The sequence below is a fragment of the Anas acuta genome, chromosome 1 (genome assembly GCF_963932015.1).
Source record: "Anas acuta chromosome 1, bAnaAcu1.1, whole genome shotgun sequence".
Lineage (NCBI taxonomy): Eukaryota > Metazoa > Chordata > Aves > Anseriformes > Anatidae > Anas > Anas acuta.
Window position 1 is genome coordinate 148,915,895 of NC_088979.1, and position 23,845 is coordinate 148,939,739.

Genomic DNA, 23,845 nt, shown 5'->3' on the forward strand with positions numbered 1-23,845 from the left:
CCATGGAAATGTCTATGGAGTAATCATCTTTTTACCCTGAGGCGTCTCATCTTGATTGCTCTTAAGTAAGGACCAGCTCAAACCCTGGAACATAAAGTTTATGATCTGCTCTGCAAAATCTTTGCAATAGTTCCAGGTATTTTTTTTTTTTATATTGTCACTCAGACCATTTCAATCTTACAACCTTCCCCACTTCTTAACTCCATTACTTTGAGTTTGAGAATAGTTCTCACAACCTATCTTTGCTAGGCCATTCATTATTTTGCAGGTTTTTACTGCCCTCACTCCCATTCATGTCCTTTCTAAAGCCAACAGGTTGAATCCCTTTGGTCCCTCCATGGGAATGTTTCCAGGCTCCTAATCATTTTCATCACCCACTTTTCTTTCCTGGCTTTGTGATCCTTTCTGCAGCTGCCCAAAGCGGGTGTGCGTGTGTTATTCCAGATGAAGCAGTGTCTTGGTTCTCTGTATACCTCACCAACTCATTCCTTGTGCATCCAAATTCCCTGCTTCTCCCTTGTCAGCACAACCATAGGCTGAGCAATGGTTTTCGTTAGTCTGTTTGCAACAGTGTCTTTTTTAAGAGAAACGGTTAGCAGGACTTACAAGGTATATATACAGTTTATGTTCTCCCTCTCTCTACTCCAGTTTAGCTTACTTTTCAGTCTTCGGTACGGTTTGCTGTTGTGGTGACTTAACATACATAGCTCTCTCAGAAGTTCTTCGCTGACATCCCTGGTCCTGGCTAACCCAAATAAGTTGGTGCCATCTGCACTTTCTTCTCTCTCACTGTTTACTCTTTCTGACAGATATTTTAAAAAACAGATTAAGCAAAACAGAATTGTTGCACAGAGGGCTGGTCCAAGGTTAACAAAAGTCTGAGTAAGCCTATTGCACAAAATTGTTTATGAAAGAGCAAGGGAAGTTGGAGACAGATAGACTGGTATGTGCTGGATTATTTATATGGAGAACACAATGATAAAGGGGTTGTTGAAGCTCCTGGAAGGTCAAGAGAACGAGCTAAGTGATTCTGGAAGTGGGAAGAAATGTTTCATAGCTGGAAGCACTGAAATGAGTTTCAACTGACTAACGTACTGACAACAATGATGTTGTCAACCAATCTTGTACACAATTTATCTGTGACAAGCTAAATGGATGGGAAGGAAAACCTGGGAATTTTCTATTCCATAGCTTCTAGTCCTACATAGCTTGGGACACTAAAACATTGCCTTGGCGTTGCAGGAATTGTACTGGAAATAACATAAAACATCCTGATTAGATCAGCCAAAGAAAAGGAATTAGATCTCATATTGACCTCTGTTGCCTCTGCCCACAGCCAACCCAAGGCTTCTCAGAGATGAAGGCAAAGCAATTTTGAGGTGGAGAGATGCAGGAGTGATGGCCACCCAATGTCCTTGACTGTTTGCAAGATTTAACATCTATCACATCTGTGTCTTCATCTGAGGCATTTGCTTCACAATGAAACTTTGCCTTCTAGACCCTCTTTGCTTGCTTTTTTAATAGCTCTTGTCTGCTACCTTCCCTGAGGCTTTGTGACAGTCTAGCTACATTATTTTGGCCGATTGCCTGCTGTCTACCACTTTATGAACAAATTCTCAAAGAGTTGATGGACAAAGAATGGAAAGGAAGATTAATAGGACATTTTTCTTTGAAAAAAGGTATTGTGGTGGATGCTCTTAAGCCATGTTTCTGTAGGTTTATTAATGTTTTGTATTATTCTTTAAATTAATTGCTGAGATCATGTGTAAGATCCATGACTTCCTTACATAAATTCTTCTATGTTAGTCTTATAGCCTTTTTAAACACAAATTTTGTATTTGTTATACACCAATCCTCTGGAGCAATAACTGTTTCTAATGAAATTGCACTTTTTTTCTTGGCAGCTGAGTCACTTCCTAAATTCACGTCATTGGATGTAGCCAGCTGGGTCTGGGGGCTTAATAATTTTTAAAAATATCAGCTATCAGCAATTTAATAACCGCTTTTGCTCTCTGCCCTGCATGCCTGACTGGGAAAATCTATGTATGATTTAAGAAGTTCTCCACTTTCAGCAATTAAATTCACTGGAGTCCCAGCACTGTCTCTGTTGTCTTCCCTTTCTCCCTTAACATCGGATGATCCATAAAGCTCACCAATGCTTTGGTGGGGTTCTGTCATCTGCTGAACTCAGAGAATTTGTTTCACTCTTCCCTCTATCTGATCTTTAAAATAAAATTCTATCCTTTTAGAGTTTCCTTTTATTACTTGTGTGATTGTATGCATGAATGATTTGTGTGCATAAATGTATTTTAAAATGTCAGATTTCCAAATCTGGAAGTTTTTTTTTCTGTTTGTCTTGAATGTCTTCTTTCACTTTGCGATTTAACCCTAGAAGTTTATTTCTTGCATTCCTCGTTTAGGAGCAGATCAGAAATGTATATACGCATTCAGGAAATCAACGTTCTCTTAAATAGCATCCACAAAGCTTGACTTCTAATAGTAGGGAGCTTTTGAATAATTTTCTTACTAAAAGTACTTTTCCTAACTGTTTGTGCTATATCATTTCTTGTTGAGAAACCTTTTTTTTAACTTAAGTCTTCTATTTGACATCTTATGCTTCCAAGACCATTTGTTTTGTTTTCCTTTGACCCTGTTTTAATTCTGTTGCAATTCAATCCAGTCCTGTACAGATATAGACAATATATGCATCTGTCCATGTTCTCAGTTTCTGCAGGCTTCCCCTTTGCTCTTAGTTTATACACTCTTTATCTTAGTTATTTCAGAGGTCAGTTGTTGGTTTCACTTTGGCCAGAGTAAATCCTATCCATTCTCTATGACTTTCACTGTCCCAAAGCATTTTTAGTGTCTATTAAAGGTTCCCCTCACTCTACCTAAAGTTTGCTTTGGATTTACTCTGAATGCACTGCATGCTGGGGACCTGGTCTAGCAGGGAGTAGGCTGTCATACAGCAGAGGCAGAGAGCCACAGTCCTTCCTCTCACCTTATCTCTTGCGTGGAAATGGAAACTTTTCCCATGTGTTGCAGTCAGTATTATCACTCAGCCTGATTACTCTTCTGCCCTTTCTTTTGTACAGATTTCTGTTCTCAACCCTTCCTGCTTGGCTCCCTACTAGACACTGAAAGAGGTAATAGTGCATATACTCAGGGAATGAATGTGCCATGAGGAGTGCGAAGGGGTCAGCTTAAATGCAAAAATGACAGGTTATTATAGGAATTCAGCAGTAGTCAGGCCTCCTACTGATAAAGTGGGTAAAGGGCATCTCCAAAGAAGCGAGGCTGCATTGAGAAATGAAACAAGTCAGGGTGGAAATTCCCACTCTCCTCTTTGGGACGCACAGATTTTCACCAGAGATGCAAAAACTGGAATAAAACCTATCCTGAGGACTGGTTTTAGATGGAGGTGAAGCTGGGAGTTACAAGCACCTCTAGAAATGCTGTCTGCAATATGAATCTAGAATAGGATTTGATTTAGCAAGGCAAAATGCCTAGATGCGTGCTCTCCCCCTTCCCCCCCCCATGTGATGCCACAGTTACATGAAAGGAGAGGGCAGGAGACTGAGCCATTTCTCAGGGCACCCAATGCAAAGATCTGCAAGAGACTTCTCTGTAAGAGCAGGAGTCAGTCACTCTGGTATGGGACTGTTCATCTCCATGGGATGTCTGACTGGCTGATATTTACAGGGAGAAGAGAGAGAAAAAGAGTTCAGGAAAGCAGCTTGGCCAAAAGGTTGATATTCTGTCTTACCCAAGGCCTCAGTGGTGATGGGGTAGATCCAGCAGTGGTGACAAGCTGAGTCATTTTGGAAACAACCAGATCGGCTATAAGCTGTCTGTCCTCTTCCACATGCTCCCCAATCAGAGGCATCGAGCTGTCCATCACCTGCCACAAGAAAGAAAAACAGCAGTTAAAAAAGAGGTTTCCTGGTGGCAGATGCTTGTTTCAACTCACCTTTCATGCTAACCTGCTTTATGTCCCCACGTCCTTATCAACACATCTAGTCCTAAGTCTCTTCCATGCTGAAACACGCTAGGGTGTGATTTCTCTTATTTTTATTTATTTTTTCTTTTGGAAATGGCATGTGCTTCCTCTGCTCCCCATCTTCCATTTACAACTTGGAAGCCAACCCAAGGCTTCTGGTGGCTGAAGGTTTTCTACATCAAGCAACACAAACTTGCTCCTGAGGGGATGCCTCTTGTGGATGAGGTCTCTCTGGCATTGTGCTACAACATTTTGGGATGACACTGCAGCAGAAAGGGACACAGGCAGACACAGGAGGATGGAAACAAAATGTACTGAAGTCTGAGGAGATGAAAGCAACAGGGACTGGAGGAAACCAGGAAACATTTGGGATTAATCAACACAGAGCACTGCACCCTGAGAAGGGAAATAAACACCACAAATGCATAATGAATAGGATGTCACCAAAACAACAGCACCTAGTGCAGATAAGTAAACTTATTCCCTGTTTGTCTTCTTGATATTACTGTAACATGACTGCTGTCCAGCATGTACCACAACTGCTGGAGAAAGTTGGGAAGCAAGACTGTGGAGATGGGGGAAAGAGAGCTGTCAAAGGGTCTTTGAGGTAAGAAAAGTTCTGGCAACAACAATAATAAGGATAGCGTAGCAGATCCTCAGCTGTGTAGCAGCTCTAAACATCATTTTCAGCAGTTCATCATAAATCAAGTGCTTCACAAACAGCAGAATCCCACAGGAAGAACTGTGCTATGACGGAGTTAAGATTCAGCTGGAGTAAATACAACTGTACTAAAATAACAAGAAGAGTTGGAAAAGTTTATTTTATTTTGCTTTGATTTTTAATCCAAACATTAAAAACCCTGGAAATGCTGAGTTAAAGATTGTATTGCTCAAGAAAGGCACTGACTCACGCTCAGATAACAATTGGAATTGCACTCCACCCTGGCCAGGCGATCAGGGGCATTGAGTCCACTATTTGAGTGAAATGGAAAGTTTTGTGTATTTTATTTAGAGGTAGAGGAAATCAGTGAAGTGAAGTCAATGAGTGTTTGTATTCTAGTCTGTTCTTGTGGAATAACTCTTCATTTGGGCTCATTTCTGTAGGTGTCTCACACAAAGACTGGAGAAGCCACCAAGGAAGTTTTAACTGGGAGTTTGCATGAAGAGTGAGTTGGTGCCTACATCCATGGCTGCTTGGCCTAGGGTGAGAATGAAGGAGGTTAGAAAAAAAGATGGAAGTGCTCAGCTAAATGCACAAAGTGGCTTTTCATTCGTCTATCTGCGCTCTGTAAAAAAATAGGAGATAGGGAAAGATGTTCCCCAGAGGTGTCCGTGATAAGCCAGGTTGGCAGGGAACGGCCAATTCCCCTCCGTGTCTCATACACAGGGGCTCCTGGGGGCCCTCTGGCAGCTTCCTGCACAGGTCGTCCTCCCTTAACCCCCCCTTAAAATCATTCCCACTTCATCTGGCAATTCCAGTTCGTGTGTGAGGAAAAGAGGTCTCGGCTCCCTGCAATGCACCGTGCGAGGGACGTGTCCGGCCACTAGATGATGCCGTTACCCTGCTGACAGGCCCAGCCTCGCTCGGCGGCTCCCTGACCCTCCCTGGGATACAGCTCAGTTCAAAACACGCAAATCAGATAAAAACCCTCGCTTCCCCACCTTAAGAACTGCTTTTCCCTGTTTCTGTGGCAGCAGTGGCTGGAGCAGAAGGGGAAGGGGTTGCCCAGGGAGGTGGTGGGGTCACCCTCCCTGGGGGTGTTCAAGGCAAGGTTGGACGTGGTGCTTGGGGACATGGGTTAGTGGGTGACATTGGTGGTAGGGGGATGGCTGGACCAGATGATCTTGAAGGCCTTTTCCAACCCTAATGATTCTATGAAGATGATGCTGTTTAATAAAACAGAGGCTCCAGGGGGAACGAACCCTGGAGCAGGTCTTGCCTGAGGCAGTGAAGACACACCAGGGATCAGTTCTGTGTAGGGCCTGGCAGGGGTGTGAGCTTCGGGAGACCACCAGTATGGGACCAGGCAATCACACGCGTAAGGGAAAGCCTTTGAAAATGGTGGAGATTTCAGTGAGGAAAGTGACACAGCCGGTTGCCACTGAAGCGGGAAGGAGCACAAGATGTCACCTTGCGTGTCCTTCTGGGAAAGGCGAATTGCTCTGCAGCTGGGCAGCCACGAATGCTAGCGCTGGAAGGAATACAGGAATCACCGACAGACTGCACTCATCCCTTCCCAAGGAGATCACAGACCAGCCATGTGAGACAAGAGGACGTCGGCACATGTGGACCCGGCCTTTGTAGTGGCCCAAGGTCAGTAGCTGCTCCTGAGGCAGCTGCTGTCGCCTGATAAGGTGTATGGGGGGAGCGGAAGGCGGCAGGGCAAAGAAGAGACTCTGGAAACCCCCCTGCGCTGATCTGACGCTGAGGCCTGAAGGCTGGGCTTGTTATTCCGTGCTCTGGTGCGCAGGAGTGTGGTGTTAGGTGATTTTTAGGGAAGGAAGGAAGGACACAGATGATTAGACATATCTGAAGGACTGATAAGGCAGTGGTGAGGGGATGGGCAGGGCTCCTTGCGGGGCAGCAGGGAGTGTGTCTAGTTAACACGGCTTGGCTATGTGGCAGGTGGGGCTTAGTTGATCCAGGAGGAAGAATAAAACAAAAGGATTATTTTACTTGCTCCCCACCTGCTCTGTATTTATCAGTATAGAAGAGGTGTGTCAAAGGGCTACATTATGAAAAAAAAGGGCCAAGGGAGAGATTATTAAACCATACACACTGCTGAGCTCTTTTGAGAGTCTGGCTGCTAACAGCAGTACCTAACTTGTGCTATTTTGAGGACCTGGCCTTCTGAATATTCATCCTGAGTATTCTTTTGAAGTGGCAAAGTCCTTTAAAGCAGAGAAAAAAGAAGAACCAGCATTTGCCATCAAATTCACAGCTGTTTTAATAGTATGAAAGCAGTAGATTTTAGCTTTGAATATGAGCCATGAACATGGTGCTTAATGTGCTAGTGCTTTGAGGGGCAGAAAGGTAGTAGGTCCTGTTATCTGCTATGGGAAAAGAAGGTGAAGTTCACATGGCAGCAAACACCATGAGTGAAAGATTGTTCTTGTCCTGTGCTGATAACTCATCTTTTTCAATCTGATTTTGTTTGCAACAAATCACTGTGCTAAATCGCAGTTCATAGAACTGCCCATCACTGCTTCTGCAATTCTCTCCTAGAGAACTGCTTTGCACTGTGAAAATTAATTACTGCCTGCAATTGCATTGTGCAGATTTCTTATTTATTCAGTCCATTTAGGTGTGCTTTCTTGTAAAATGTCACAGCTTACTGTTCCTTCTCACCAAGAAAAATACAACTGTCGCACAGTCAAAAACTTTTTTTTCCCTAGTATCAAAAGAGAAAAGCAAAATAAAGGATCAGTTTCAGACCAAGAAAAGTACCCCAGGAAGTAGGCTGGAGGCAATTAATTACTTGTCAACATCTCTCTTCAATCTGCATAAAGTAGAAAAGGTGCCTGTTTGGCTTTGTTCTGCTCTTTGTATTGCATTACTCTATTACTTTCCTGACAGTGTCCATCAGCCTGGCATCTGAATGCCTGCTTGATGTTGGTACACCAGACCTACTCAATTAGGTTCTCTGCTGGCATAATTCAGCATGACCTATCTGAGGCTGATGTGTTTCTTCTGATTTGTATCACATTAGATCCGTTGTTTTTTACCTTGGAGAGAGAGGGGGTATTGGTGTGCATTTCCCTCTGCGTGCAGCCTGGCGAGGGCTGTTAGCGTACGGCCGCCCTTTTCATGCAGTCACTCAGACAGAGGCAGATGTAAAAAAAAACGGTATATCCTGACAGAGGCATATAATCCTTAAACAGAGAATTACCCACATGTGCACGTACATGGGCTTATGTGCAAGAATAGATGCAGGGATATGAAAACCACATCTCACATCTGACCATGTATGGACACACTCCGAACATCCTTACTCTAGCAAGACTGCTTTCTCGCTCTTCCTTTCTCAGCTACATGTGCACAGAGACATAAAAATGCACAGCAGGGAGGCAGCCTGCTCTAGGGGATGCTCCTCTAGGTGCCGATGAATTGCATTCAGGAGCAGACCCATCAGCCATGGCCCCATCACTGCAGAAAAGACAGAGGCTCCCCAGTGTTTTGTTGCTCGCAACATGCTTGGATCGCATGGCCTTTAACAGGTCACCGCTCCCCGGGGAATGGATACATAATGCTGGAATGTGCAGTCACTGGAGGGCTCATGTGGTTCTCATCAGCATCCCAACCTCATCAGTGGGTGGGACTGCGCTCCCACACATAGCTTTCTAGTGTGTCAGCACCCTGCATGAAGCCGTAGGCTGGCTCTGCTCATCTTCCTCGGCTGGCCTGTGTTGGTGGAGTTTACAGCAGGTCAGATGCTGTGCCTCCTTGAATCACATAGTGACAGAGACGCTTGCTTACTTGCCAGATTTTTTTCTCCCCCAGAGTGTCTCTTAAGTTTCCACTTTGATTTTCTGGCCAGCTTTTCCTTCTCTGCCCTGCTCGGGTGACCTGAGTGTGCTATCCACCACGTTCCCACTTCTGCCTCCTGGTCTGGTGAGGAACGTGCATAACCTTAACTCTCAGAGCCACAGGTTGTCCTGTTAGTGGGGCTCTGAGCACGGAAGTCTGTAGCCCACACTGCCTGGAGTAGCTCTGTACTGGTCTGTCCTGCTGATCTGCTATTATAGCGAACGCTGTCCAGGCAAAAATTTTAGCAAATTCACCTTTTTTTAAAAAAATAAAATTAAATTGTTTCTGCTGTTTATGGGTCTTTTTGCTACACTCTTGCCATTTATTCTACCCTCTTAAATAAGGTGTGGCTAGGAGTTTTGTTACTGGTGTTCCCTTTTAAAGTGATTAGAGAAAGACATGTTCATTTAGAAACTGAGACTTTCAGTGCACTGAATCACCTGCTGGACGTGACTATTTTTCTGTCTGAATGGGTAATGGGGGGGCATGAATACGATCAATATGCTAACATCCTGTGGCACCTGAATTCGGGTTGGGCTGAATCTGGGTCTGTTTATTCATGATTCTGCCAATCTCTCCTCGCAGCTCTGAGAGGTGTGCTGCCTTTGCAGGTGCTCAGCCTAGGATGAATGGTACTGGGGCACTGGTGCAATGAGACATGCCAAACTTTGGATGCTGCCATCGACACCTGCAGGCTGCTATGTGCTCGTTAAGAAGGTAGAATCACATCTGTCCCATGGTGGTAAATTGCCACACTATGGGGTCTCATCAGCTGGAAAACACGGGTGGCCAAGCAGTGTGTGGCTCTCCCATTTCTTTTCACAGTACATATTGAGAATTGAAGGCACTATAAATCTGATCCCCTGCTGTATGTCTGTCAGTTTACCTGTGACTCTGAACAAGTCCCTTGCCTATCAGTGGGCCACAGCTTTGAGGAAATAGACGGACATTCAGGAGCAGTGACTGCTGGAGCATGCACACAGGAGTAAGAGAGCACATGGGTGCATATATGAACTCTGAGGGAACGTGTGTGGATGCAGACACACTTCCCGAAGGAGACTTGCCTTCAGGTTCCCCGTGCTCTCACCTCAATGATATAGTCTTTTCCATCTTTGCTGTGGACAGCTTTGACAGCACAAATATCGAGACCTCCAAACATTTCTGCGCAGGCGTCCGCCCAGAGTCTGTACCTGCAGAAACCAGAGCATGGCCTACGATTAAGTGTCTTGGGTATTACACCAACAGTCACCCATCCTGCTGCTCAGAGGAGCACAAAGAGATTCTGAAGGCATACTTGGTATACTTTACATACTTTGCCCCTCTTGCACAGGAGATGGACCGGAAAAACAAGCAAACAAACAAAAAAAATCACCAAAAGAGAGAATCTTGCCTGGAGTTTCTCTTTAGTGCAGATTGTTTCAATCCTGCCCTCAAAGCCACCTTAAAATGTTTCTTTCCCTCCTTGGTATTTACATCAGATCTCCAGTCCCTTGTCATTTAGCCAAGCTATAAATATTTAGCTCATTTAATCTCCCAGAAGAGTTGGCCCCTTAGCGTTTGTATTGGCTTTGCCTGAAAGCCCTCCATTATGCAGGCAGCTTTTCTCCTGATAAGATGTCCAGGATATTGGGGCTGCAATAAGACGGGAAAGCGAGTGCAGAATTTAGCAGGGTGTAGCCACCCCCTCCCTGATCTGTGACCTAGCGCCTCCTGCTTTTGACAATTCACTCTTTCAGTGCCATCCTTTTACAGCCTCCTCCCTTTGATCCCTTGGGCGTTGCTCCTAGCCAGGAGGTCCCATCACAGGGACCAGGCACCACTGGTCAGCGGGAGAGATACAGGCTACCAGCCCTTTTTTCTGTCCCCGAACGGGACCACCAGCTGGTATGAGCAGGGGCCAGGTCTGACAGGTGTCCCCTTAGCTGTCCTGGGGTCAGAGGAGGAGGGAGAATGACAAGGGGCCTGTTATGAGGGGGCCGCATCCCCCCACTGTGGAAATGAGGAGGGAACGAGGCAGCCTGGTTTTATTTCCTGTGCAGCTGCTCTGCAGTCCCGGCCGTTTCAATAAGAATAATAATCTCAGAGCAGCAGATCTGTAAGCAGGACTGTGACAAGATGCGGGGAGGGAGGGAAGGCCACAGTCTTTTGAAAACACTGACATTTTGCAGACCCTGCAGGGACTGGGAAAAGAGCTGTTCTGGCCAAAGAACAAGTTTACATCCTTGAAGCCAGCCAGAGTCCCTGTAGCTTGACAATATAATGATCAACTTGTGCGAACACAATGTTTGCAGGAAAATGGCTCCTAATGAGGAGACCAAGCACGTTCACCCCAGCCCCTGTGAGGAAGGGAGAGCCTAGCACAAGGAGAACTGCGGACCCTGTGAGCCAGGCAGGATGCCCTGCAAGCTGCCCTCATGCACTGCTGTGCTCCTACACCCAGCACCATCACAGATCTCCCTAAGGGACATCCCTAGGTGCCTGGGTTCAACAGGCAGCCTCAGGGAATTGCTGCCCATGCCAGAGTCCCTGATAGCTACCTGGCCCTAAGTGAGCACTGGGAGGCATCAGGGCTGCTCGAGTGGAATAGCAGTGCTATGGGGCTGAGGAGAATACTTATGCATGTGCATCAGGGTAGTTTTTTCTACCTGTATCATTTACAGATTTTTACTGTCATTTTGCTATTTATTATTTGGATGACAATTTTTTGGGCTACTGTTCAGTAGAGCAGGTATTTCAGACGGCTTCTACTCAGCAAAATGTTTCAGCACACTTCTATCTTGTTGCATACACTGATGACTCACAGATTTCAAGGGTTTTTGCTGCATTTGTGGCTAGACAGGGCTAGTGCAGTGAATGGGGGAACTACTTCTGTAAACTGAACCTTCAAAATTCAGCTCAGTAGGTTAGCAGGAATCTGGGCTTTAATCCTGCAACACTGCAGTTAGGGAATGTCTGCCCTTCTTCTCTCTGGCTGTAGCTGTGTTGTAAGACAACCAGGATACGTAATGATGTCCAGTTCCCATAGTCATATAAGCATCTTTCAGAGTTACCTACAGCATCAGATTAGGTGCTTGGCTTGGTTTCCTCATCTCACAGAACAAAAGGTGCAGAAGGGACCTTATATGATCACCTGCACAACTCATGTACCCAAAAGAGGAGGCATTTCTCTAATCTAGTCTGAAAGAGGACACAAATTCCCCTTCCCCTCCAGGCTATCCATTTCTGTTCTGTGTTATCCATATTGTTAAGAAATATTTCCTATGCCCAAATGAACCTATCTACTATAGTTTAAGCCTATTACTTCTTACAGGTTTGTATAGCAATATAAATTGTGGGTAATGCCCTACTAGCAGCCTTTCATATATGTGAAGACTTTGCACTCTAAATGTTTTCATCTTTGGGATGCAGCAGTGTTCAGCTTGTGGACAACTTCTTCCAGCTCTGGGAAAGCTAATGAAGGAAAGTGAACCTCTGCACTGCAGACATACATTCATTATGCATGAGTGCACACCTCTACTGAAAAAAAAAACAACAGTGGTCCGCAACTGGAAAAGGTAAAAAACTTCATAAGCAATTGTTGCATATTTTTCTTATAGGCTCTCTTTTCTCCTCTGAGCATTTCCTTTATTATCCTGTGACCTCTTTAACTCAATTGCTATATTTCTTCAAATGTGGTGCCCAAACCTGGACAGAGTTAGAATTAACTATGATACTAAGATCATTGGGAACTGGGGATATAGTCTGAAAAAAATATTAGATTCACTAGAGATGAGTGAGTACACATGTACTATTAATTCTACAGAATTATTTTCTATTTTCTATTTAGTCATAATTTCTAGACATATATTTATTATATTTCTATTTTATATATATTCATATAATTAATTATATTTAATTTTATATTCATAGATTCTATAAATCTATGAATAATCTACTTAAAAAACAGGATAGCAGTTCTGTAGAAAAAGGGTTGGGTTGTGCAAAACCTAAGTTACCATGAGTCAACAGTATCACAAAGTTGTAATATTAGCAAATATCACAGTGATTTGAATATATGGAATTACCATCTGCAAAGTTTAGTGTGAAAGATACATGAGGCAGCTCCTTCTCCCCCGTTCAGCTGTGAGACCTTAGCTACAACAGTGTCCACTTTGGAAGACTAGAGCTTTCAACACTTCAGCTGACAGATTTTTCTCTCTGTTGAGCAGCAGGAAAACACTTTTTCTCTGTGTGCCTCTCATTAGTAATGTACTTAGAATAACTTCTTGTTTCTTCTTATTTTGCACTGTGACCTTTCTGATTTTATCCCTACATGTTTGTGCTTGTGTGCTTGACCTTAGTATGCTGGTCTTTTTTCCTGTGGCTAAATTCACCAAAGATCTAATGATTTAGCAATGTTGCTCCCTAGCTGTACTTCCAGTCTGTTCTCCAAAACAGGACAGTTTGCCTTTGTGCCCTTAGTATTTTTTTAAGGAAATATTTGGTCTTTTAAACTCCTTTATCCGGCCTCCCGAGAGACCTTGCTTACGAGTTCTATCAATGAACTGAAGTCTAAAATACAATTCCTCCCTTCTAACCCAAGAATAGCTAGTACTGTCTTGAAACCCTCTTCCTTACCTCTCTGTCATTGCGATCTGTTCCAGCATTGCAGAACCTGTGTTTGCCTTCCAGTTTCCAGAGATAGACGTCCTCCTAGGAAAACAAACCAAAAACATAACCATGAACATGAAAATACATCCCTGCCCCATCCTCCCTCATACTGTACTCCTCATTCTTGACTCAGTGCTTGTACAGGAGGGGATGAGGTGAGGTACTTCCTCATAGAAATCTTTCCAAATCCTGCCTCAACAACACTCCATACAGGATATGTTGTTCGAACTCATGAAAGGCTGAGTGAGGAGTTAGGCAGGGAAACCTCCAAGGAATCTTGAGTACACATCCAGCTCTGTGAGTACTTTCTTTCTTTATATATCTGGCCTACGAGAGCTGAAATGTTGGTAGAATGTCTCTGGGATAATCACCCTTGTGTTCAGCAATCGTAGCATCCTCCGTCTGTGGCAGAGCAACACTCTGTGCAAACATCTGACTAAGCAGTTCCACAAATGTCAGTTATAGCACTCAGGTCTCCCTAACTTTGACTTCAGTTGCACGGGTATCTTAGGAAATATGCTTATATCCTCTTTTCCACTGGATTTTCATTGATCTTACTGTGGCTTACTATGTTTGGACTTGGAGAATTTACCATTGCAAAATGGTTTGAGTCTCATTAGCTGCAACTGATGATTAATTTCCCCAGAATGGTACTGTTGCTGGCAGATCTTGAGTTTCACCATCATCCATTAAGGAATGAAAAATTTCCTTTCCTTGACCCTAGGCACGGGGCAGACTTTGGACAGCTTGCTTTGACAACACTGTCCAGATAATCCTGGCACAGTGTACAATCTAAGAAAAGTCAGCAAGCTGACAGCATACATCCAGGGAGAATCTCTACATTGAAAGATATTTAGGCAGAGATTTAGGAGGGGAGTATGATCAAGCATTTTCAACAGGAGGTTTTGGAACCCTCCCTACCACCTCCTTTTATTCTGGTGAAGGACAGCCTGGTGTCCTTTTCCTGATTTCTCTTCTTAAGTGGTATGCATAGTTGCTGTGAAATTTAAATAGTCTGTGTAACCCATATTTAAAGGTGTGGGAGGAGGGCCAAAGGAGCCTAATTACTGTTATGAATAATTGTGTTTTCATATAGTTGACTCTTGCCTTTTGTTACTTTCACCCAACATCCACCTTCCTGCCCTACTTTCTAAGCAAAAGTATGGATCCCTCCTTGAGGTTTGGTTGTTGTGAATCCTTGATACCCTGTAAGGACAGTGTTCAAATCTCTTTTTCTTTTGATACGTGATTCTTAGGATTACGTTTTTCAGTTCTATAATGGGAAGACCGATGCTTTATTATCATATAGATGCCACCATAGTGGCAGGTGGCACCTAGAATGCCATTAGCACTGATGAGAACTCCTGGAGTCTGAATAGTAACAAGATGATTAAATATCAGTGTTCAGAAAATGTACCTGGCATACCAAATGTAAGCAGTTGAGCCATCCGTGAGTAAACCAAACCACAGCTATACAGTTTGACAAAGAAATTCAAAGTCTTAACTGGAAATGAAACCCTTACTCTGACTTGAGAAGAGGGAATGTGGGGGTGTATAATTTCTCCCACAATTTCTTCAGCCACATGAGTAGTATTCATGTTTTCTCCTCACCAGTAGTACAATGTCGGTCCAATATATTTGGTGGAATTTTAGGCATGTATCACATGCTACTTATCTGCTGTTTTGTAACTGGCCCAAGGCATGGGCTAAGTAGGTGTTTGTTAGTAGTGTAAATCTGGAGTCACTGCACTGAAGTCAATGGGAAACTGAACTCAAGCCTTGGGTCATGGGCTGGAAGGAAGTGCATTGAACATCTGGGGCGGAGAGGAATGTGAGTCACCCTGCAGCATCCTCCCTCGGGCAGATGCGTGCTAAGTAAACATATTCTGCAGAAATGTTGATATACAGTCTGTTCTCAGAAGGAAGGGGTTTTTTAAAGCCTATATGTGTGGGTGAAGGTATAGAAATCCTGGGTAGATTCCATGGCTCACAGATCAAAGCAATTCACTTAGACTGACGCATGCTGTAATTGCTTTAAGGCTGCGATTTGCTAGCATGACTAATGAATTTGAGTCTTCTATGTGAGACACCAATGAAAGCCCTGATATTTCGGTGCTTCTACCTCTGCCCTCTGACATAATAGGAACTCATGATATCATAGAAAGAACCTTCTCTTCTGTCTGACACTGGTACAGAAGGGGCAGCCCATAATCAAACCGGCTACGCCGATCCCCAGGCTCACTTCCACAAACGGCTCTCTCAACATAAGTAAATACTCTGGGTTAGCAAGTCACTTGGTGAATTTTGCTGTTTGCTTTCTTTGCTAATAAGCTTAATTTCTCATTAAGGTGTTTCCCGTTCATGGCTGGTTTTTTTTTTTTTTTTTTTTTTTTTTTTTTTTTTTTTTTTTTTTGTGTGTGTGTGTGTGAAAACGTATTTCATTTAGCAAACAATTGTTTGCACAGCTATATTCCCAAATGGGATTAGCTCTTAGTGTGACTGCTTTCTTTTCTCAATCATCTGGTATTATTTCTGATCCCTGTCTGGATGAGAGTGTGGTGAGTGCGAATAATAAACAGGGAGAGGATATGATCAGCCTAACTGGGCCTTTGTTTCACGTAGAGGCAGTGTGGGAGCAGGCTCTGGAGCCAAGGCTGGGTAGGTTGGCAGGAACAGGGAATTTTAATGGACACTTTAAACCTTCCTTCCTTTGGCCAGTTTGAGTTGTTGTTGACCCGATCAGGTTTAAAACAATTTTTCTCTCATTGGGTTCACATGAAGCAGCTGAGTGTTCCAAAAGTCCTTCCCATGAAGAATGCAGCTCAGTCATTATCTAGTTTACTTAAATACCTCCGTGTCAGGAATCCGGCCAGGCAACTAGAACCGAAAAATATGTGATCAGGTCCATTTGATTATCTTATGTAACGATGTTTGTGCCAGAGCTAGATGGCCTGGGGGTTGGTAAGCATGGATCCAAAACTCACGGTGTTGCAGGTCTTAGGTAACATATGAGATGTTATCTGGTGACCTGAAGAATGTGCTGCCAGGGCTGGCCACTTGTCCAGCATTTTGTGGCTGCATAAGGAGTGGTATTCCTGGAGAAGCTGTGCTATTTGGCTTAGCTTTGTCTACTGGTTTGCAGTAAGCAGAAACAGGTGTTTTATTGAGCCGTGTGGTTACATCCTTAATTGAGCTTGACGACTACTGAAGTTTGGCTGAGCACTGTTTTATATTTTTAAACACCCCAGTGCTGAGGGTTGCCCTTGTCCCGCCTCTCTCACTCCCTTGCAGAGCAGGGAGGAGCACTGGGCCACCTGCAGAAATACCCCTCCTTTGTACGCTCCAGGGAGCAATCATGCAAAATGCCCCTGGAAACCCTGTATGGTGGCCAAGTGAGGCCACCTGTGTGTGGTGCTGCATGCTCTTCGTGCCCTTGTGTAAGGACAGTGCCATGATTTCTGTCTGGGGAGAAGACAGGGTGTTGCTGTGGCTTGGACGCTGTAGGACTCCATGAGTTACAACCACCTCTTCCAAACTTCTCAGCTCCCTGAGGCTGTTGGGACACCCCTCCTTTTTATTGCCCCCACTGGTGGGGAGGGTGGTGGGCTCAGTTTCCTCAGGAGGGCACTGAGAGCCGGAGGATTTTGCTAAACTGCTGGGTAGGATGAGCCCTGTCACAAGGGGAGGTGGAGGTGGTAGGTGACAGCACAGCATGGTTTTATGGTGGGAACTAACTGAAGCTCAGCAACAGGTAGAGGGAGATTTATCTTCCAAAACAACGAGCTGATGGTGAGTAATGAGGGTGATCAGTGGAAGAGGGATCTGGGTTCAGAGGTGGGAGATGAACAGCAGGGCTATTTTTCAAGGGAATTAAGACAGCCTCCTACTCTGCGCAGAGCAGACACTGAATGAATTGCACTCACAGCAATGTTTCCCCCACCCCTGCCCACGTCTCACCCTGGCATAGCCACGCACTCACATGTAAGCCTTGTAATTGTTGCCGATTTTCTGGATTCGGATGTCATACTTGGAGTCGATGAATGGCTCGGAGGTGGCGTAGGTTCTTGCCATGGCTACGATGCTCGCCATGTCCCGGAAATCATGCTGGTTCTCAACCTTGACCTTGATTGCCAAAAATACAGCAAAAACAAGACAAGTGCAAAAAGAACGGGAATACTTTGTGAGTGGAAGTCATTTCCGTGACTGTGTCACACAATGTCTGTTAAAAAACGCAGAGCTGAGAACAGAGCAGGGATTGCGTGAGAGAGAAATTCCCCAACGAACCTAGCCCAGAGCAAATGAACCCCTTTCTCCTTCCTCATGCAAAAGCCCTGGCAAACCTGGCACCACGCAGGCAGCTAGAACTTCGACCAGATGGCTCTTGCTAACGCTCATTGCTTTTATGATGCTTCAAAAAAATATTTCATCTCTTAAGGGGCATTACTTCATTCAAACTTTGAAACTGCTATTTCCCATGTCGGGACGGATGAAAACAGAGCATTTTGGGTGGCCGGGAAATCAACAAGCGAGCTGGTCGCCTGCCACTTCTAGGCTTCCGTTCCCTGGCATTTCACATTGCCCCCATCCAGACTGTCCTTGAGGAGAAGTGCAGGTCTCCTGGAGGGAAGCAGGCTCTGAAGGAAGAGGCTGTCTCTGGGGGAGCCCAGGATTTTGGGGGGATCGGTGTGAGCAGGATGCCATGGTGCGTGCGTGGGACAGCTGGTTGGGCGTTGGGCTTGAGTCACACTTGGAGATGAGGGCGATAACCTACGAACTGGAGAACTTTCTGAGAAGCCCGCTTTTCACAGATTTGGGTTCATTTATGAGAAATGCTTTGAACCTTATCCAAAAAAAAAAAGGAAAGAAGGAAGGAAGGACCTAAACAGTAGAAGCTCTAATAATATGATTAAACCTCTATGAAAGCTAATTGGAGGGAAATGGTGAACAAGCTGGTAATGAGAACATGATGGACAACATCACCTCATCTGTACCATCAACCACAGCATTTAGTCTACTGGCAAAATCTGCTTGGTACATAAGGAAACCCTGATGTTCCTCAGAAAGGGACAGATGCAGGAAGGGCGGGTTGATTGGCAGAAAAAAGACTAGTGCTCTGTAAAGGGTGAACAAGTGAGTGCGTTTCTTTACGCATTACCTATTCTTTGTAGTTTGGTAACATCTTGAGATCACAGCTGGGGATGGCAGCCCCGCTTTGTCTGCTCGCCTGTAGCAGCCAGGTGGGCTCTGCCCCAGAAGAGCTCCATGGTTGTGTCGGTGTGTGTGTGCTGAAGGAGGGAGATGCCAGACTGCGCGGAGCCGGCTGAAGGAAACTGCATGCAGTGGCATTTGGTGTTTCTCTGCGAAGAACAAACACTTGGTTTTACATATCTGCCTGCAGCCATGAGAGGGCAGGAGCCATCTTCACTAGAGAACAGAGGGCAGGTTTGCTGCTAACCTGTTTTACTGTTCAGATGCCTTTGTGTGAGCTTCAGCCACAGCAGAAGCCAAGGACTCAGCCACAGCCTGGTGCAGAGAAGCTCTTGAGAACTGCACAGGTTGTGGGAAAGGTGAAAAATGCAGCTATTTTGACCTATAACCACCTCTAGATGTCTGAGTAAAAAGAAAAATGTCTGGTCTCTGCTTCTTCCCTTGCTGAATGCGGAATGCCCTCATCCTCCTCCCTGTGGCTGCGGTGAGGGTTGGGCTCTTACTATTCAGGGCCATCAGAGAAAAGGAGCAGAGGGGGACTCCAGGCATGTGTGTGGGTGGGGAAAAAATAAAAAGAACTAAAAAAGCCAAAGGGGAAATGTAAAGGGAACCTCTGTAAATCATGCAGGAGAGCAGCCTTGCTTCTAGCTGGGCTGTTGCCCCCTGTGCCTTACGGGGAGCACCCCATGCCAGGGGAGCCCCAAACCTGGGCACAGCTTACAAAATCCTGGAGGGAGCAGTGCAGGGTGGGCAGGTACCAGGTGTTTTTGCTGCAGAGATAAGAGCAGCACCGGTGCTGCTGGGTGACATCAAGCTGGAGCATCCCACCCTGCGGAGATGATGGCAGGAGGGACTGCAGGGCGTTACGACACAGGCTCCCAGACCCTGCTGGCGATGGGGAAAGACAAAAGCCATTACGTAATGACCTACTTGGAACCAGGACCTCTGTGGGATCTGAAACAAAGTGCTGCTGCGCTTGTGCAACAGATGTCTCTGGGCCCCGGCCGAGGCATTTTTGTTCCCAGCCCGAGAGCGTCAGTCTGGGGGCAGAGGAAGGGATGCCGCTTCCCCTCGCAGACCAGAGTTAGCTCATACTGCTAGAAGGGACTTGGATTCTCTTCTCATAAATGGGTTTCTTCCTCAAAGAAGTGGCATGCTGTAGGAAGGAAGGGTGCTTTCCTTCCTCCTCTCTCCCCGCAGGGACATGAAACACATGTTCTCTCATGGGCCGGAGGATTTTTGGTTGGGTAAGTAGGACGCAATGTAAGAAATGAAGGACACAGCAGCTGACTTCCCCGGTGCTACATCGCTGTGCCATCCTCTGCAAACAGCTTTGCTGTCTTCCCCCGCCCTTGCCACAGCCCTTCCCGTGGACTTCTTAGAGAAAGCACCTCGCCAGGTCCCCTTCTGGGAGGCCAAGGCCCTATTTCCCACCAGGCATCAAAATAATCACCACACCAAAGCTGAAATCTGAGCTGCCTCTTGTTAATTGTGAGAGCCAGCCAAATTTGACAAAATAACAACTGTGTCCTGGGTTAATGCTGGCTTAGTCCAGGATACGGTTATTACTTCATAAACAGGAAGCACTCCAGTTACAGTCAAATTAGATTTATTTTCCTGTCTTATCTATCAAGTCCACCATTTTATTAGCTTTCTACTTTTACATTTTTTATAATTCATTTCCTCCTGCCTTGTAACCATTTTACATGTCAATAAAATCTCCATTCTCCTAACAGGAGAGAAAAAAAAAAAGAGAGAACCAAAGGCAGGGTGTATGTGGCATGACACCAGAGGGCATTATTTAAGACAGGACTGTTAAAAATCATTACAGAGCAAACAGTTACCAATTTACCCAATAAGGGATAAATCTGCCTTCTAAAACGGCAGGTTGGCCAAAAAACATGGAAGTGAGAAAAGAAAGAAGTTGGAAAGGAATCAATAGGAAGCTATTTTGTCTCTCTTTTTTTTTTCATCCTTCTTAGGATAAATGCAGTATCCCATTAGCTGCATAGAGGAGTGCAAACAGCGAGGGCAAATAGAGCCCTTGCCCCGCTGGGCTGTTTGCTTAGCTGTGCTGGCTGTTTGAGCAGCAATAGGCTCATTCTGGGGCCATCAGCTGCTGTTTGCTGTAGAGTTTTAGTGACCTGTTGTGAAGAGCTTGGGCCAGCGTGTTGACAAATGCCTTTTCTGAGCAAGAAAGCTCCTCGGGAGAGTCGCTGCTTCCGTTCTGGCTCTCTTCTCTCATTCAGGTGCCAGCAGTGCCCAGCATGCTCCCTGTGGCTGCAGCAGAGGGACCTGGATCCTTGGGGACACGCTCACGCAGAGGTGACCAACCCTTTGCTGGTGGCACCTTAGAAGCTGATACTGTGACAATTTCCACCCTCAGCTTTCCCAAGAGGCATTGATCTTACTGCCCCTGAGCAGACCTGGGCTGAACCTTCTGCTTCCTCTATCTCGTAGTCCCCAAATCCACTGCCTCATATACACGCCACATCTTCCTGCACACCAGGATCCCAAGGCTGGGTCCTCCTCACTCATCTCCAGCCTAAGCAGTGCAGGTATTGCCTTGCTGTGCCCTTTTGCTTTCATTAGTTTTGTGGCAACAACAATAATAATAAAAAGTCAGCCAAAGTGGCATAATTACAGTAGTTTGCTAGGGCTGCCCTTGTGTTACCCTCTCCAAGTGTCATCCAGAGTTAACTCGGCCTCACAGGTTAATCCCACACCACCCGGGAGATGGCTTGCAGAAGCAGTTTCTCTGTCCAAACTGGGTTTAGAGACAGGTTCAGCTGCAAAGTAAATGTCCAAGGCTGAGCCAGGGCTGGGCTTGGCCCTGTGGTGTTTAACTGAGTCTTGGTAGGCTTGTGAAAACACACACTGAGCGCTTTCCTCCAGAGGAGCTGGCTTGGCCACACAGAGCCTGGGATTTTTTGTCCATCTCAAACTGCACTTGGCTTTTCTGAAGTGACTTTGCTATTTGGGGACACTGGGTCTGGAGGAACAGCTCTGCACAGAGGGCTTCCTCAGCCTCTCCTTCCCTCTACCCCAAGTTAAACTCTCCTTCTCAGAAGATACCTGATCCAGTTGACACAGATGTGGTTTAGGCCTAACTGAATGTGGTTAATCCTTTGACCCACCTCAAAATAATAAATATACAACAGAATCCACACTTCCTGATTATTTTCAGACTCAAGCTCTCCAAATGTTATGCTGTCTTTAATGCATTCAGCTTTATAATCCCTATTAACTTCCCAATGAACAGCTACTCTCAGCCATGGGTCTTGGCAGCTTTGGTCCCCAGTACCCTGGGTCAGTCACCATTTTCTGTGTCCAGCAAAAGGTTCAAGGCTGCTACGCAAGAAATGAGGATGCTCTTGCTATTTTCAAGATGGGTCAGTGGGAATGCAGTGATTGGGCTGCTCTGTTCTGAAAGTTACATGTCAAGTCATTATTTGTCCTCTGTAAATGAAAATATTTGTTTCTTGACAAGCCAAGGCAACCCTTTCCTCTTCCTTTCCTCTTCAGTACGCTGGGTTTTCAAAGCTCTTACTTTTAGAACATTCTATTTCAAGTCTCAGAGAGAGGGACAAGGTGATGAACTGTCCTTCCTGATAAAAAGCTTGTGGTATTTTTACTTTACATAGTGGCTCTGTTCAGTTTGTGCTATGTTTATACCAGAAAAAAAAAAAAAGTCTTTCCCATCCAGTAAAAGAGAAAATAACTCTGACCACATTATTATGAACAACAAGTTTTTCTTCTACAATGTAATAAATTCGTCTGAGCCAGGATTTGTACTGGGGAGGTGTTTTCATAATTGTGGGGCAGGCATGGAGAGGAGGTGACTCTTAAATTGGCCTAATTAGAGAGGTCTAAAAATAAAGCAAGAGTAGCAAAAAACATATATCTATTTATTAAATTTATATAAACATATATATAGCCACATGCATAGAAACAGTTTTTCCTCTCTTTGCAGATCTGGCAGTTGTTTCTTTCTCATGATCTGATCAGGAAGAGGTGAAGAGACTCTTTGAGTGAATTTGCAGTGCTGGGCTCTGTTCCTAGGGCACTTAAGGGTCATGTTAGCGCACAAATGTCAGATATTAACACACTAAGAGCTTTATTTCTTGCAATGGGCTCTGGCATTATGAGATCTGGAATCAGGAAGAAGTGTTATTCCTTTCTCACTGTAGCGCTCACCCTGTTCAACAAAGACCCCCCCAACCACATCTGGGGTAAATAGGCTCAAACTGCACAATGCTCAAAAATGTCTTAACCTCTTGTGAATTGCTGCATGAACAACAGTTCAGTGCTTTGTGAGGAAGGACCTCTCCTCTCAGTGTCCTTCTGTGATTTTCATTGAAAAGAAAAGGGTTTTTCTCTGCTGACTCCTCTGTAAAATATTGTCTAAGTAATATTTCTGATATTGCATCTGTATCGATAGGGTATTGGACTAGAAGCACAGAGCACTTGTTATGTCTTCCATTGCCAATGAGCTATGGGGAGACTTCAAAATTTGGCAGGGGGTAATAAGGGTCATGGGAGGGGCTGAGGGGCATATGTCCTGATTTTAGATGAGTAGATTGTCTGGGGCCCCTTTGTCTCTCCTGGTGAAGGCTATTCCTGGTGTCTCTGTTCCAGTCACACAGAATCACAGAATCTCAGAATTGTCTAGGTTGGAAGAGACCTCAAGATCATCGAGTCCAACCTCTGACCTAACACTAACAAGTCCTCCACTAACCCATATCGCTAAGTTCAACATCTAAACGTCTTTTAAAGACCTCCAGGGATGGTGACTCCACCACTATCCTGGGCAGCCCATTCCAATGCCTCACAACCCTCTCAGTAAAAAAGTTCTTCCTAATATCCAACCGAAAACACCCCTGGTGCAAGTTTAGCCCGTTCCCCCTCGTCCTGTCACTAGGAGAATAGACCAACCCCCACCTCTCTACAGCTTCCTTTAATGTACTTATAGAGAGCGATAAGGTCGCCCCTGAGCCGCCTTTTCTCCAGGCTGAACAAGCCCAGCTCCCTCAGCCACTCTTCGTAGGACTTGTTCTCCAGGCCCCTCACCAGCTTCGTCGCCCTTCTCTGGACCCGCTCAAGCACCTCGATGTCCTTCTTGTAGCGAGGGGCCCAAAACTGAACACAGTACTCGAGGTGTGGCCTCACCAGAGCCGAGTACAGGGGGACGATCACCTCCCTAGCCCTGCTGGTCACACTGTTTCTGATACAAGCCAGGATGCCGTTGGCCTTCTTGGCCACCTGAGCACACTGCTGGCTCATATTCAGCCGACTGTCCACCATCACTCCCAGGTCCTTCTCTGCCTGGCAGCTCTCCAACCACTCATCTCCCAGCCTGTAGCTCTGCTTGGGGTTATTGTGCCCTGAGTGGAGGACCCAGCACTTGGCCTTGTTGAACTTCATGCAGTTGACCTCGGCCCATCGGTGCAGCCTATCCA

General features: G+C 45.3%; 1 protein-coding gene and 1 long non-coding RNA gene across 3 annotated transcripts in view; one reads left to right on the top strand and one right to left on the bottom strand.

The window, feature by feature from the left end:
* The window catches only part of SYN3 (synapsin III), a 190,697-nt gene that overhangs the window by 5,813 nt on the left and 161,039 nt on the right, over positions 1-23,845 (bottom strand). For both annotated transcript variants that reach the window (XR_011090638.1, XM_068664884.1), the window contains exons 8-11: positions 17,158-17,300; positions 13,146-13,220; positions 9,616-9,718; positions 3,767-3,901 (exon numbers count right to left, since the gene is read on the bottom strand). Coding sequence is in view for 1 of the 2 variants with exons in the window: in XM_068664884.1 (XP_068520985.1) it covers positions 3,767-3,901; positions 9,616-9,718; positions 13,146-13,220; positions 17,158-17,300 (456 nt within the window). In the remaining variant the exon portion in view is untranslated. The remainder of the gene's footprint in view (positions 1-3,766; positions 3,902-9,615; positions 9,719-13,145; positions 13,221-17,157; positions 17,301-23,845) is intronic.
* The window catches only part of LOC137846787 (uncharacterized), a 66,521-nt gene continuing 55,886 nt past the window's right edge, over positions 13,211-23,845 (top strand). The window contains exon 1 of the long non-coding RNA XR_011090650.1: positions 13,211-13,475. This is a non-coding gene — a long non-coding RNA (uncharacterized lncRNA). The remainder of the gene's footprint in view (positions 13,476-23,845) is intronic.